The following is a 14884-nucleotide window of genomic DNA, read 5'->3' as shown; positions in this document are numbered from 1 at the left end:
TTGATAGTTTCCAAACTAAACCCACAGTTTTACAGCCTAGACTGAGCATGACCCAATTAATGTGAGTAAGCCTGACTTTGTAACCTAAGTTCTGCCGAGTTGAGGCAAAATGTGTGGTCCGGTTCAAAATAACGTTTTTTAGACTGGAATTTTTTTTTTTTTTAGTTTGTACTTGGAATATTTGGGCCGTGTCGTGCAGGTCATGAAAATCTGCTAGTAGAAACAATTTCTGTGGTCTTGCTTTAGCTCTCAGCAGCTACAAAAGGTGAAAAAGAAGCTTGTGCTGCACATGGTGATTTGACATTCAGGCTTCAGCGGTGTGAATAAACCCTTTGATATCAGTGCCGATGGGCATTTTGCAGGTTCAGTGGTGATACCCATGGGAAAGGTTCTTTTGTAAACTGAGCCAAAGCTTTGGAAAGGGGCAGAGCATGGGATTCTTCAGGAAGCTTCTGTCTGACGTGCTCCAGTTCCAGCACAAGGCAGTTGTGGAAAGACTTACACAATCTATTGAGAAGACGCAAAGTGGCTGCCTGTACTAATCTAGCAGAGAACTGACGCTGATGTGGAAATGAGGGGTTTGTTTTTGTAAGAGGACATGTGTAGTTGTTTGCATTAGCAAAATTGTGAAATATATTTAGTGATGAATTTTTGTTTCTTTTCTTGAAATGGGGAGAAGATGCTGAAGTGAGAACGAGGTACACACTACCCATTTCTATTCAGTGGAAGGCTTGCCTCGGTCTCGTGTGTCTGGCTGCCTTCTGTGGTTTCCCTGCACAGCCTGGCTCTATGACAGACTGTCTCTGACCTCTTCGTCGCGCTCTCTCTCCCCTCCTCCTCTCAGAAGACTGCTCTTAGCTGACGTGGCACAGCCCTGACCTCGGGCCCTTGGTTTAAGTATCCTGAAGTAAAGCAGACACAAACTCGGTTCCATCCAAACTACTTCTTGCTGATAACTTTTCTCCCCAAATGTGGTTAATGCGGTTTCTCGAACCAGTCTCTGAATTTGAAGGTATTTTCCACGTGATTGTTGCTGGAACTGTAATTTTCTTTAAAAATCAACTTATCCTTGAATGTGTGAATCCCCCCAACCAAACCCACTAAACCCAACCAGCTGAGAAAAACCCTAAAGAGTATATTCTGAGCAGACCTTAATGTTGTCAGAGGCCCAGCAGGTATGAAGGTGCTGTGTGGAGCGTGCCAGGCTTGGTTTCAGCAGCGTAGGAGTAAGGCAGCCTGTGCTGGGAATTAAGCAAATCAGTAGCCTGGAGTATTTTTTACTAGCTCAGGGCCAAGTGCATAGTTTCAACTGGATTTATGCTGTTGAATGAATGTCAGGGTAAGGTGGTTTCAAGCCTTAACATGGTATTCCCACAAAAGGAAGAGGTCAAACATGTTGCTTCATCCTGCTATGAAGTCAAGTGACAGACTATGGAACAAGACTGTTGTTTTAGGCTATTACACTTCCCTTGACTATCATCTCAAATTTTGTGAAAATCTGAAGTCTCAGGCCCAAGAATAAATTAAGTATACCTTTCCTAGCTTCTTTAAATACCTTGAAGGTCCTCCCGCAGTTCTTGCTTTCATGGACTTTTCTTTCCTACCTGTAGCTTACTTTTACATGGTGCGGTTCAAACAAGATCTAGCAAATGTCAGGGTTTGAAGACAACTCACAACCTGGAGCTGCTGGTCTAACTGAGCCACCCCCCTCTATTAAGAGCCTGGTGCTGCGGAACATCTGGCTTCACGTTTCCTAAAACACCCCTTTGCAGCTAGGAGAATGAGCCCAGGTTACTTCATTAAATGTAAGAGAAATCTTGCAGGCTTCATTTGAATTGGAGTGCACTGCTGTGGAAAAAGGAGATGGCAGGAAGAGTGCAAGAGTAGCTGTGGGCTGAGTTCATCTGCACGTATACTGGTTTTAGTTTATTCTCATACTGTATTCTTTAAAAAGATGTTCTGTGTCACAGGCATCCTCTCTCCAGCCATGAAATCCACCTTTCTCATTAGGATATGGAAACAAAGTGTGACCAGCTTTTCCCAACCAGAGGCTTCCTACAGTGCTTTCTGCACGTCTGTGCTTTGTAAATATATCGTGAGGGTGTAAGTGTCTGTTGTGCTGCTGTCACTAAGTTTTCCTTGATTTCTCCTTGATGACGGCCTTCCTGAAGTCTTAAAGTCCCTCTGGTCTTAACTGGTTAGAGGGAAGTATGACGAGACTCAATGCAAGTTCCAGACAGTAAACGGCGGCAGTGCTGGTGAGCGAGCTGTAGTAAGTTACGGCGCTCCTTTCTTGTGGGAGGTGAACCTCAGTCTCTCCCTACTGCCGTGCTGACGATGTGGATGATGAGTCATTCTGAAGATGGGTTTAGTGAACAGAGCAGTAAGAAGCTCATAAAGAGAGAAATCTGAATAATCATACTTTGGGGAAAGCAGTGACCCTTCAAACACCATTCCAGGAAAGCTGTGTACCCCATCCTCACAGCAAAAACTAAGCCTGCATGTATCTCAGACAGAGGCACAGCTGGAAGATTGTTTAAAGTGTGTTAAGAGGCAGAACGCAAGGTCAGTTTCTTTTGGATGGGATCTAGATGAGTTTCAACAGCAAACTTAATGCAGTCATCTGCAAAGGTGGGCTTGTCTTGGGTTTACGGATTCTTAAGAACCTCTTTAACCAAGAAAACCCGACATTAAAAAATCCTGGCATCTCCTCCTTGTATTCATGTGATAGTGCACAGCAGGCGTTGCCTTACTGCACTTGTCCCTCACCATTGACTAGATCCTGTCTCTGGTTGTTAGGTGGGTTTTTACCCGTAGAAGCACGCGGATATAGAGCTGTTTGACCACCTAGTCTAAAAGACCAAAGCGCTGACCCGCGTCCTTCCTCGGTCCTTACTGAACCCCCGGCCCAGGAATATGGGCTGGGTTGAGAGTCTGGGCTGAGGATGTTAAAAACAGGGTGAGAGGAAAGCTCTGGTGCTCACAGCAAACACTGGAAATGGGAGATGAAAAGTCACAATATGCCATGGAGATAAATGTGTTTTAGGGAACGTGACTTGTCTGCTTTTATAATTCCAAATGGAAGGTAATTTCATAACGCATTGGATTTTGAAGCACTTTCAGAAAAAAATGAACTCAGACCTTTCCGTCTCAGGTATCCTGGGAGCTGAGGAAGGCGGTGTGTTTGTAGTCGTCAGTGCTCCTACCGGAGTCACAGGTGCTCACTTCCAGAGGGCTTCTGCTATCTTGGAGAACGCAGAGTTGGAGTAGCGAGGAGTGCTGTAGCTGTGAATGAGCAGTGCCAGCACATTGTGTGGAAAGAGCATTTCCCAACCAAGAGCTATCTGTCTCCTTGCAGCAGTCCGCTTTTACTGTCCTCAGACTCCCACTTTGCGGGCGACAGTTAACTGCAGGATGCAGCAGGTCGCTGGTGTACTCGCACTAGAGCGGCTCCTTCGGGCACTCTGCTGTTCTGCTGTCACGACTGTTCACTGGCATCAGGAGAGACTGTCCCCATAGTTTGCAGCCTAAATGAGGGCAGAGGCAGCAGCTCAGTCTCAAGTTCCTTAACGCCATTCAAAACTTCCAGTGTTACTTGAAAAAAGTGACTGAGTTCAAATACGCTTTTTAAGAAACTATCTTTTGCTTTAATTAAAAAAAAAAATCAAGCTAAGGGGAGGGAAGGCAGCAGGAGCAGTGGAGTTCGGATAAACCAGCTTCTTCCAGGTTTCTGTAGCTGTTCATCAACAGTAAAGGTAACCTGTCTTGTCTCTTTTTAATCTCTTGCAGGAAGTCCAAGGGAAAGCCAAATGGTAAAAAGCCAGCACCAGAGGAGAAGAAACTTTACCTAGAGCCAGAATACACAAAATCCAGAATTACTGACTTCGAATTTAAGGAGCTAGTGATGTTACCACGAGAAATAGACCTCAACGAGTGGCTAGCCAGCAACAGTGAGTATGGTGATCGTACAGCTCTGAGCTTGCCGCCCACACCCAAGGAGGCATTCGTTCCCTCGGTTTCTTTTTACTGTTTTCAGTGCTTAGAAAAACACTCAGTGCCTATTTATGCTTGCTGCATAATGCATGTCATTACACCTTGAATAGCAATTAAGCTGTCTGACGTGCAAACCAACTGGGCTCAGCAGCAGGGAAGCCTTGGTGCGTTTTCTCCCTCCAGCTCCCTCGCTGTGGCACTGAGGGCATTAAAGGTTTTGATGCTTTTTGGAGGACCCTCAGATGTGACTGCTACACTGGCTGGTTCAGCATGTTGCTGACTCAAGCTATGGGTCTTCCAGAAGTGTTGTAAAAATGGTCGTTAACGTAAAGCAAGTTATGCCTAAAGCCAGAACTTGCGGAGTCTTTTGGTTGGATTTCTTCTCCCCACTCCCTCCAAGCTGTGGTGGAATTACTGTGAATTTAAGCTGTAGCGAAGCCAGAACTGGGACATGTGCTGACTGCCGTGGCTGAATGCTGTGTCGGTGCGTCTCAGTCCTGATTCACAGTACTCCCCTGTGCTGCTGCTTCACCTGCCAGTCCGAACCTGCAGCTACAACCCAGTCTGTCAACAGTACGTGGTATAGCAATGAAGCTACTTTAAACTGTGCACTAGGAGAGTTTATAGAGACTCATTAAGAAAAAGTGAGGTGCCCCTACTGAGGAGTATTAAGATGTTAAATCATTTCAGGAGTTTTTTTAAAAGTAGCAGTATACTCATTTTCATGCTGCTGGTTTTAAAAGGAGGTGTGTCATGAGAACTATTAGTACTGTTTTCTAGCCACTGTGTGTTTTAAGTCTGACTTCAAAAGAACGTAGCAAATTGTTTGCCTTCAGCTTGTAGTAGAGTAGTCTGCTGTAAAGGTGAGGCTGATGACGGGAACACTTTCCAGTCTTGCTGCTTAGTGAGTAATAAGGCTGATGCATCATGGTGCTTTCATCTTAAACCAAAACAAGAGCTTTCATTCTATGTACCTCTTTGTTTTGCGGTTCATCATTAGACTCATTGAGCTAAATCATGTTTAAATTTGTATGCAAGCTCAAGACTCTGAGGTCACTTCACTTGCTCCATTTAAATAATTGTCTGGAGGATAACCAGTGTTGGAAAGTATTTTACTTCTGAATTTCTTTCCTTTGTGTTTATTTTTCAGCAACAACTTTCTTTCATCACATCAACTTACAGTATAGTACAATCTCAGAATTCTGTACGGGAGAGTCCTGTCAGACCATGGCAGTGTGCAATACGTAAGTCAGTGTTTACGATTACACGTTTCCTTCAGTTCTTCAGAGGTGCTTGGGGGAGGATGTTAGTACTGGATGGCATGGGGCAGGTGTTTCACCGCAGATCTCTACTGAGTGAGAACGTGGCAGCTGTACGTCCTCTTCTCTCCCCTCAGCAGGGAAGGGTGGTGGAAAGAAGGATCAGAATCTCTGACTGTTCTGAGCTGGTTTTATAAGGTCAGATCAGAGAGACAAATTACCGTGTGTGCAGCTCGGGGGGAGAGGGAAAGGAGAGCAAGGCAGAACTGCCCTTACTGGTGGTAGTGCTGGGATCCCTTAGAAGGCCGGGGAGGATGAATGCATTGCGAAAGCCTCAGAGGGTGCTTTTGATAGCTGGAATGCTGACAGAGCACCAGGCTGCTGACGGATAACCTCTAGCCTGACGTGAGCCACTGGCTTTCTGCCCGAGCCCTTGGGCACAGAGGACACAAGTGGCAGCTTTGCAGAGAATAAGGAAAACGTTTTGGTTTGGCACTTTTCCCCGTAGGACTTAGCAGACTTTTTTAACATTGAGTAGCTGTCACTTGTGAAAGAAAGCTTTGTAGTTTTACTGTACATGGTGAATATAAGAAAAAGTTACCATAAACTCCTGCTCTTGATTAGCACAGTCCAACATGATGGAATATGAGATCCAGTCGAGTATGAATAAGCCTGTTGTGTTGTGGGTTTTTTTCTCCAGCACATGTGTTGATAGTCCTTTTCTTCCCTCCTCTTGCATTTCCTGGGATTAATTTAGTTGAGATGGATTCTAAAACTGCTCAGAAGACTGAGCAGTTAATGTTATAGTACATCAAACAAACATGCCGGGGAATGTATCCAACAGAACCAGAGCTCTGTATTGTATCTCTAACAGTAATTATGTAGTGCTTAGAAAGGAATCCTCGCTTAATGTACTGGGCTGTCTTGCACACTTGAAATGAATATGGGGGGCTTTCCTTGGGAGCACTCTGAAGAATGCAAAGCGTACGGGGGATATTTTTGCATTTAAAAGTTGGAAGGATAACTGTCAGTAGAGAATTAAAGGCCATGCCAGGGACTTTGAAAGCAGGCTGGAACAGAAAGTAATAAATCTCTGCTGGACCCAGATTTTATCAAGAGGAGACAGCATGTCTGTAAATGAGAAACGGTGATCAGCAAGATGAGTATTCTGTTGACTCTTGGTCCCAAGCTTTCTCGTGTTTTAACTCCTGATGTAGCACTGGCTATCCAAAGGACAGTTTAACTGTTCATCCACTTGGCTGATGGGAAATAGTGGCTAAAAGGAGGTGGTGGTGGTAGGGAACTTACGTCAGTGTCACTCCATTCTGCTCTAGTGAGTGTTAAACAAGAGTTCTCTGTAAGCAGTTCATGCTGCAGAAGAAAGAACGGAAGTGCCTGTAGGCGGCTCCAGCTGTAGTCTGTATTTTTAGTGGTGAGGACCAATAGCAGAATGTTCCTGTCCTTTGTTTTGGAAAACTGAAATATTGCAGTAGTTGGGAATAACAGGAAGCATGCCTGCACTTGGATGAAGCACTGAAACGGTCTGTGTTAGGTAAATCATAACAGCTCAAGTCTCTTCCTGTCCTCGGGGGCAGATGGCTGGTTCGTGTTCACAGGCTGTGTGTTTCGTTCTTCTAGCAAGCGTGTGGGTCTGTGAAAAACCCACAGAGGTGAGATCACCTGGCTACCCACCCCAGTACAGCTCAGCTGGGAAGGGCCTCTTCATACCCGTGTTCTCCAAATATCTCTATGATAATTTTGGGTAATTCTTGTCTCTGTGTTCAGCCTGTCATAGCTCTTCCCTTTTGGAAGGGAGGTGCCTAAATGGAACATGGCAAACTGCCTCCAAGATGCTCGTTTTTTCATACCTGATTATGACTGACAGCAGTACGTCGCTTCCCCACCCCCCTTCTGGGTTGTTTTTTTTGTTTGGTTGGTTTTTTAAATCTTACCCTAGGGAAGTAAGGTAAGAACATGCTTATTGTGTTGGAGAAACACCCCTTGATGTGATTTATTGTGCCTGTGACTCATTTGCAGTACACACAGAGTACCACCTTCATCCCATTAGAGTCAGTTGCTGGTTAACCTGACGCACACTCCACATTTGACCACCTGTGGCTGTGATCAGTTTGTTGAGGTCCTTTGGAATAAAATAGCACCTACCTGTGTTAGATCACCACAGAACTACAGTACCTGTTTGCCACTTCTGTCAGTGCCCATTTCCTGGGTAGTTCAGTCGGAAGGTCTGCATTCTGTTCCTCTTTTATGTTTTCCCTGCCCAGTTCTGTAAGGCTTTTGTTTTGGATCACACCATTCTGGTCGCACCTAAGGCAGGCCTTTCGTATTCGTGGTGGAGATGTTGAAGGAACTGTTGAGAACAGGTTGCTTGTCAAGTTACTTTGCATTCAAATGCACTGCAAATAATCCTAGATTTAGAGGATTTGCTGGCAAAATAAACACCAGTTGCAGTTAAATATTTGAGGCAAGGTTTTAACATCTCAGAGAAGCTCCAGCCAACTGACAAACTGCAGACAGATGCAGCTTTCAGCCCTCTGTCAGATACATGAGATAGCACAGCCATCTGCACACAACGAGAGAATTTCTGCTTGGGGTCACTCAGAGACATCTGACCAAAACTTAGTCTCCTTGTAGAACAGATGGAAGCATTTGCTGGCAAGGTGGGACAATGCCAAGAGAAATACCAGAATGGCCAGTTATCTTCAAAATTTAATGAGGGTGGCATGAATGTAACTTTGGGAATTACTTAATTTTGCTCATTAATACTTTTATCACTTGCTGTAAACCAGGTACTATATTTTCAACACAATATGGACTATTTAGATTTAGTATGCTTTGTAGGTTATTATTACACAAACTAGCTTTAAAGCACCAGGAGCTCTAAACTGGTTTTCTAGCTGGCATTTGGGCAAAACTTCTCGAAGTGCTGAATTGAGTGCAGTAACTAAGAGCCTATGTAAGTGCTGTTCACAAGGCTGAGATTACAGAATTCCTGAGGCAGAAATTAAGGATGGAGGCAAAATTCTAGACAGCCCACAGAGAAGAGTGGAAGGTCTCATTTTCATCCAGTGAAATCCCTTAATTGAGAATTCCTTGTCATTTTTTCTAATCTTACAATCTCATTTCTCATGTCTACCTTGCCCTTAGACTAGTCTCTGCATATGGCAGGTATTTCCTTCTAGAATTAACTCAAACTTGCGTGTTTTGCATTTTCTTATATTTTAAGTTCCCCGAGCTGTATGCTTCTACATGGTGGCTCCTTTCTCTTCCACACCGCCCACCCGCCCCCAAACGTTGCTTTGCCCCCATGAAGCCATCAAAGCTACTCCGAGTTGCTGACAGACACTCAGTTACTGCCCTTGCACTGGATCCCGTGTGCTGCCCTGCCTTCTTCGTAACCTGTCTTTTGGCAGGACTGTCTCTCCTTCCTTTCCAGACCACATAATCTCCCCAGCATTTGCCTTTCCCTCCTTCCAGAAGCTTTTCTTACACACTGATGTGACTTCAGTTCTGCCTTGGCTTCTATGTCATCAGCACAAACCCAGGCTGGTTTAGAGGAGAAGTGTGCATGTGTGTTAGATGCAGCACTGTGACTCCATCTGTGTTACACTTTATTATTTGCATCATAGGCTTTTCTCTGTTAAACCCATAGTCATTTCTCCCTGGGATTTAGAATGGAGCTGCAGATTCCTCATACTCTCCATACTGGGGAAGTTTAAATCTGCCAGAATTTGGCACAGGAGATGAAATAATCAAAGTCTGTGTCATGTGAGCACTTTTTGAAAAGTGCCTTTAAGTGTCATTTTCTTGCCCTTTCTGCTTCTCACCCGTTGCCTGGTACAGGACTGTACTGTCACAGTGCCACTGGGGGAATGCAGTTCGGCTTCTGTGCCCAACCGAGCCCTTCAATGGCCCCAGCCTGCTTCCAGTCTGGTTAACGGAGAGGACTCCAGCATGGGCGGGAGCTGCGTACCGGGTGTGAGAAGTTCACGGCCTGTCCAGGGCTCCTCTTGTCCTCCAAGGCCTGTGAAGTATTCAGAGCACTTGAAACATGAGGAAGACACATGATTGTAATCAACAGGACAGTCCTTGTAGTCATCCCTGTACTCTTAATGATTCTTCTTCTAAATCTTGTTTTACATAATTAGCCTAATTTTCAAGGAAAGGCAAAAAGGGTACACAGTGGGATGTTACAGCGGATTTATTCACTTAGATTTTCATGTAAGTGACTTTGTACAGTTGCCAAACTGTTTCTTTTAACTAAAATGCAGTTATTCAGATTCATTTTTGCACCTAAGGGCAACTCTAAACTGTACTTTCTATGTGGCAGTTGAGGATTTCTGCAGCATGAGGAAACTGCTGAGGTACAGACAGTCCAGCCTGCTTCTGCTCTTGGCAACAAGTGTTGTCGTAAGCCCCAAAATAAGTCCATGTTGCCTAGAACTGTCTTGCCTCAGCCTACTGCAGCACTGGACAAATGAGGTGGCTCGTGTTTGTGCACTACATTGTATAATTCCTTATATGTGGATCGTGTAAAGGAAGTAAGCAGGGATGGAGGACGTGATCTATGCCCAAGGGCCCAAATGCTAGTTTTGATGCCTGCCATAGTTCTGCAAAGAGCTTTTAACTCCTGCTGTTTTCATACACTTGCTCACCTTTTTATGCCCTTTTGCAGTCAGTCCTGCTCTCTAGTAAACAACGGTGATCAAGCACATGCTGAAAATGAGCTGAAAGAAAAAAATCTGAATCTTAAGTGTCTGCAGAAGTAGTTTTCAGTTGCCCTTCCTCTCTTAAAGTTTGAACTGCTCATTTCTGCAGCTTCCTCTTGTTTTCATATGGCTTGAGGCATGAACAGTGTCATTAGTGTCCTTGCCTCACCGCCCTCAGGTCCCTGAAGAGTCTTTTGGGGCAATAAAAACACATTGTAAATTAAAACTTCTCAAATGCTACTGAACATTTTTCTTTAGTTGCTTCAGGACTGCTCTGCTGGTCAGTAGACAATAAAGTGTCACTTTCCAGTGGGAAGTGTAGATCCTTCCAGTTCAATGCAGTCTAGTCCTGTTAGGCACAGAAAAAACACTTAATCTTCCATCTTTAAGGTGTCTGAACGTCGCACTACAGCTACACTGAGGCTTGTTCAGTGCTTGGTTGAGGAATGTCAGGTAACATGTCACTGGCCAACAGCAGCAGAGTTGGAGCTGAACAGACAGGCCGAAAACGGTACCCTGGCTTTAGGGGCTCGTGTGTTGGGCGAGGTGTCTTTCTAGCCAAGTTCTGATGCGCACACCACTTCCAGCCTTGCTTCCAAAGGCAGGCAGCAAACCCCACCTGTGCTGTGTTCCGGGAGGACCCAATACAGTGGATTTTGTATCAGTCCCATAATGATACAGGACTGTGCCTGGAGCTTCGGCTGTGTGAAGGGAGAGTTCAGGAGCTGGAACTCAAGACACCTCTAATGTGACATAGGCCAAAAAAAAAATAATCTGCTGTTCTGTAAAACGTTTCTCACTGTGTGTGCCTAATGCGATGGATAGCTGCTGCTGGTAACAGAAGTGCTTTAATTAACCATGGCTTAACAAAAAAACCCCACTGTACCTTCAGTGCTTTTGCAGCCTGCAGATTCTCTCTCAGGTGAGGGATGGCTGCAGTTAATCAATCAAGATGATTATGGCTAACTGTTTGAATTAGGGTTGCTTTTGAAGAGCCAGGCAATATGCTAATGTCTCCTGTTCCTTAAGATCCCACAGGATGATTCACTGGTGGCAGAGTCAAATGTAAATTCAGATGTTTGGGGGAGTGTGTAACTGTAACCAGAGGAGCAGAGGGCTAAGGCACGCTGGTAGGGAGGTGCAGAACGGTCCTGAAAACTTTTCCCAGATCGGGTTTTGGAACAGGATTCGTAGTGCTTAAAAATGCTGCCAGCACCAGCTTGAGAAAGGTGGTGTTTCGGAGCCACCTTCTGTCTGCCTGACAGTACTACACCACAAGACTAACTGGTTTGTGACGTTAAGCATCACCATTTATCACTGTGCAACGCTGTTGCCCTTTAAAAACAGGTAGGTAATGCTTTCCTGTGCAGTTCTATAGCCTGTAGGTGACCCCTCAGTCCTTCACGGAGAGGGAGTGACTGCTGCCTCAGTAGCGCTCCTCTCCTTGGGGACTTCTCAGCAGGCTTTCTGTGCTGCATGCTGCTACCTGCACTCTTGACTAAATTGATAGGGAGAAACAAAATCAGCTCACAGAAACTCAAGTTTTTTGATGTAGAAAGATACCCTAAAGTGAGTCTCTGCTGTAGCAGCTGTTGTTTTATATTATTTAGCCACTAACTTCTTTGAGGAGCAGAGCTGAGGAGCCAAGGTGTAATGCGGTGACACTGTCCATTCTCTCCACAGACAGTACTACTGGTATGACGAGCGGGGAAAGAAGATCAAGTGCACTGCTCCTCAGTACGTTGACTTCGTCATGAGCTCAGTGCAGAAACTAGTGACAGATGAGGACGTCTTTCCAACGAAATACGGTATGGCTGCTTTTGGACAGACAGTGCTTCGCAGATGCCAGAAGTCAGGTGGAAGCTGGCATTCAGCATCTGTGTTAGTACCTAATACTGGACAGCTTTGTCACCTGTTTGATGTTCTGGTTTTTGGCTTTTGTTTTTAAGGGAGATTTTAAGTTTGGTTCATTCTTGCAGTAAGAAAAACTTGCATTGTTGGCACATGAACTGGGGTGAAAGTCACACAATCCTGTCCCTTTGGCTTGTATTTCATCAGCAGCACGTCTTCAAGCATTTTGAGATCTTCTAGCCTGTATTCAGAGAGGATAAACATTTGAAAACTGTCAGCATGTGTGTTCAGTACAGCTGCTAGTAAAATGTAACCTTGTTGTTGTTTTACTGTTTCCTTTAGAGCCCCAACACATTAAGAGGGAAAGCAATCTGATTGCCAGGAATGTGGCTTGTCTTCCTTGCCCCACCAGGCCTTGTGTCACAGATTGTTTGCAGCCTCCCTTCCCTTCCAAAGGTTAAATAAGAATGTGATTTTTAAGAACTGAAAAGCAATAGCAAAGTAATTTTAACTCAAATTTGTATCCTAACAAGACTGCTACATGCAATGCACTTGGTTATGGGGAAGAAAATAGAGACCTGAAGTTATTGTAGGGGGCTTAATAAGGACTAAGAGCAGCTGGCTTCGTGAGCCACTGCAACCGGTAGCTGGGCACTAGGACATCACGGTACAGTGCACGCTGGGCCTTGGCCTACACGTGTCTGGACGTGCGGAGAGCCAGCGCCGAGTGAGCCAGCGCCGAGTGAGCCAGCGCCGAGTGAGCCAGCTGCAGTGGACTCTTTTTTCAGTAGGCTTGTTGAAGGGCAACAAGGGCAGCTCATGCAAGTGATTTGTCCGTGTAGCCACGGTGCACCCAGAGCAGTAACCTGCTGTGAACTGTGCGTCACACGTGGGACAGTGGGTGTTTCTCGCTTGCCTCACTGTCACGTTCAGTGCTACCGCAGCAGCTGTCCAGGGACGGTCTTTACTGTGCAGGGGCAGCACTGCGCCAGCGCGCGCCACTTCAGCTGCCCCGACAGAAGGCACCAGTATGTCCTTCCCTTTCTCTTCCCATTTGATAGAACTTCAACAATGCAGGGAGGGAAGTTGCTTTAGAGTTAGTCAAACGGCTACACGCTGCCAAGGCCCCTATACCTTAGCTTCCATTTCAGGATCTGTGAATGGGTCTCCCAAGCATTATGTACTTCCAGGGGAACCTTTGCTACTCCTGGACAAACTAGATAAGGACCCAGAAGAACCTCTCATGATTTTTACAGCCAGTGACAAAAAATGTTGTGGTTTTAAAGAATGATTACACTTGCTTTCTGGGGTTTTTTGAACCATTAGGGTTTAAAACTAAACTTCAAATGAAAATGCTTAAAACCTCCGTAGCTTCTTCCCCTAAATTCCTGTAAAAAGAAGAGGAGGATACAGGGCCCAGTAGTTGTCTGCTGTGTAAGGTGGGCTGGTTGCTCTGGCCCACAGCGCAGACCGGACGAAGGTGAGCAGCTGGAGCTATCACGGTGTTTCTCCATCTTCCTTTCAGGCAAGGAATTCCCAAACTCGTTTGAGTCCCTAGTGAAGAAGATCTGCAAGTATCTGTTCCATGTGCTGGCCCATATCTACTCCTCACACTTTAAGGAGACTTTGGCACTGGAGCTGCACGGACATTTAAACACACTCTACACACACTTTATCCTATTCATCAGGGAGTTCAACCTCGTGGACCCTAAAGAGACCACCATCATGGATGACCTCACAGAGGTCCTCTGCAGCAGCAGCGGGAGCAGCAGTAACGGGAGCGGCAACGGGAGCAGCAACAGCGCAGGAGCACAGAACCACGTGAAAGAGAGATGAGCCCTGCTACAGGATCAAAACTAACATTAAAAACAATATTATATATTCTGTGTGTATGTATATGTTCAGATATACATACAGACATATACAGCAAGGAAAGCTGAAAGGAGTTACGCTGCGACCGCAGGAGGTGTGCCGGGACGGACTGCACGGAGATTTGGTTTAATGCGCCACCTGGCGAGAAGTTGCACCAATTTTATTTTATTTTCTGTCCACTCCTCCTCTTACTTACGCAGATGGATGATGAGTGCTGTTTTTAGAGAAGAGCCAAGCCTGAGAGTGGGGCCACTCTTGGTTTTCTTTGTTTTGTTTTGTTGGTTGGTTGGTTTTTTGTTTTCCTTTCTTTGGTCTTGAGTGCAAGCCGTTGTCTTTCTAGGATGGTGGTCCTGCCATTTAAAAAATATCTATTATATTATAAGAAGTGACTTTTACTTTGAAGTGGCTTAAAATGCAGGTTTGTTTGGGTTGGGTTTTTTTTTGGGGGGGTGGGGGTGGTTTTTTGATTCGGTTTTACATAGACTGCCCCTTACCCTGCCAAGAACTCCCCAGTTGAGTGCATTTTGCCCTTTGTTAGCTTGGAATGGGAAGAAACTCCTGGCTTGACTGGAGCAGCAGCTAGGGGCTTGCCACATGTTGAAAGTGGGCATGATTGTCCAGTTGTCCCATCACCCTGGTCACAACATGTGACCATGCAAGAGGATCCACAAGCCTTTCTGCTTATTGCTCCTACAACATATATTCTCTTTTCTCTGCTCCCCTGCCTCCTCTTTTCCCAGGCACACCTCTACAAATGGAAAGGGTAAGGGAGTCCAAAACCCATGTGCAAGAGCCACCACCATTTGCTTCCCACTGAACAGAGGCCCAGGGAGGGGGGAGAAGGGTACATTGAGTCAGTCACCGCCTGTGCTAGAAAGATGGCTGTTGGCATAAAATTATATTGTTGGCTTATTTTAGTTCATCTGTTCTATAATAATAAAAACAAATCTATTGGCCACAAGCTTTGTTTTTGTGTTTGCAGCGTCAAAAGTCAGTGGAATCACCCATACAGCTTCCTTTTCACCCCTGCATGCTGTCAGCCAGCTTTATAGGTAACTGTTTGTGTTCCACCCTGTAATCTTACATTTATAATCAATTCCTTGCTCTTTCGGGTGGGGCTAGGAGTCTTCTCCCCAGGTAATGTGAAGATAAGCAACACTTGGAAAGGAGCAAGTTTCTGTT

At 45.3% G+C, this 14884-nt stretch overlaps 1 protein-coding gene across 2 annotated transcripts in view; it reads left to right on the top strand.

Annotated features, from left to right (window-relative positions):
* Nucleotides 1-14663, top strand: part of MOB2 (MOB kinase activator 2) — a 115454-nt gene extending 100791 nt beyond the window's left edge. For both annotated transcript variants that reach the window (XM_086472185.1, XM_009952533.2), the window contains exons 2-5: nt 3790-3950; nt 5144-5237; nt 11663-11787; nt 13356-14663. In XM_086472185.1, the coding sequence (XP_086328311.1) occupies nt 3790-3950; nt 5144-5237; nt 11663-11787; nt 13356-13666 (691 nt within the window). In that variant the 3' untranslated portion in view covers nt 13667-14663. The remainder of the gene's footprint in view (nt 1-3789; nt 3951-5143; nt 5238-11662; nt 11788-13355) is intronic.
* The last annotated feature ends 221 nt before the right edge of the window (nt 14664-14884 follow it).

Source organism: Leptosomus discolor, chromosome 12 (assembly GCF_034619465.1).
Source record: "Leptosomus discolor isolate bLepDis1 chromosome 12, bLepDis1.hap2, whole genome shotgun sequence".
Lineage (NCBI taxonomy): Eukaryota > Metazoa > Chordata > Aves > Leptosomiformes > Leptosomidae > Leptosomus > Leptosomus discolor.
This window is presented reverse-complemented; position numbering and strand designations above follow the sequence as displayed.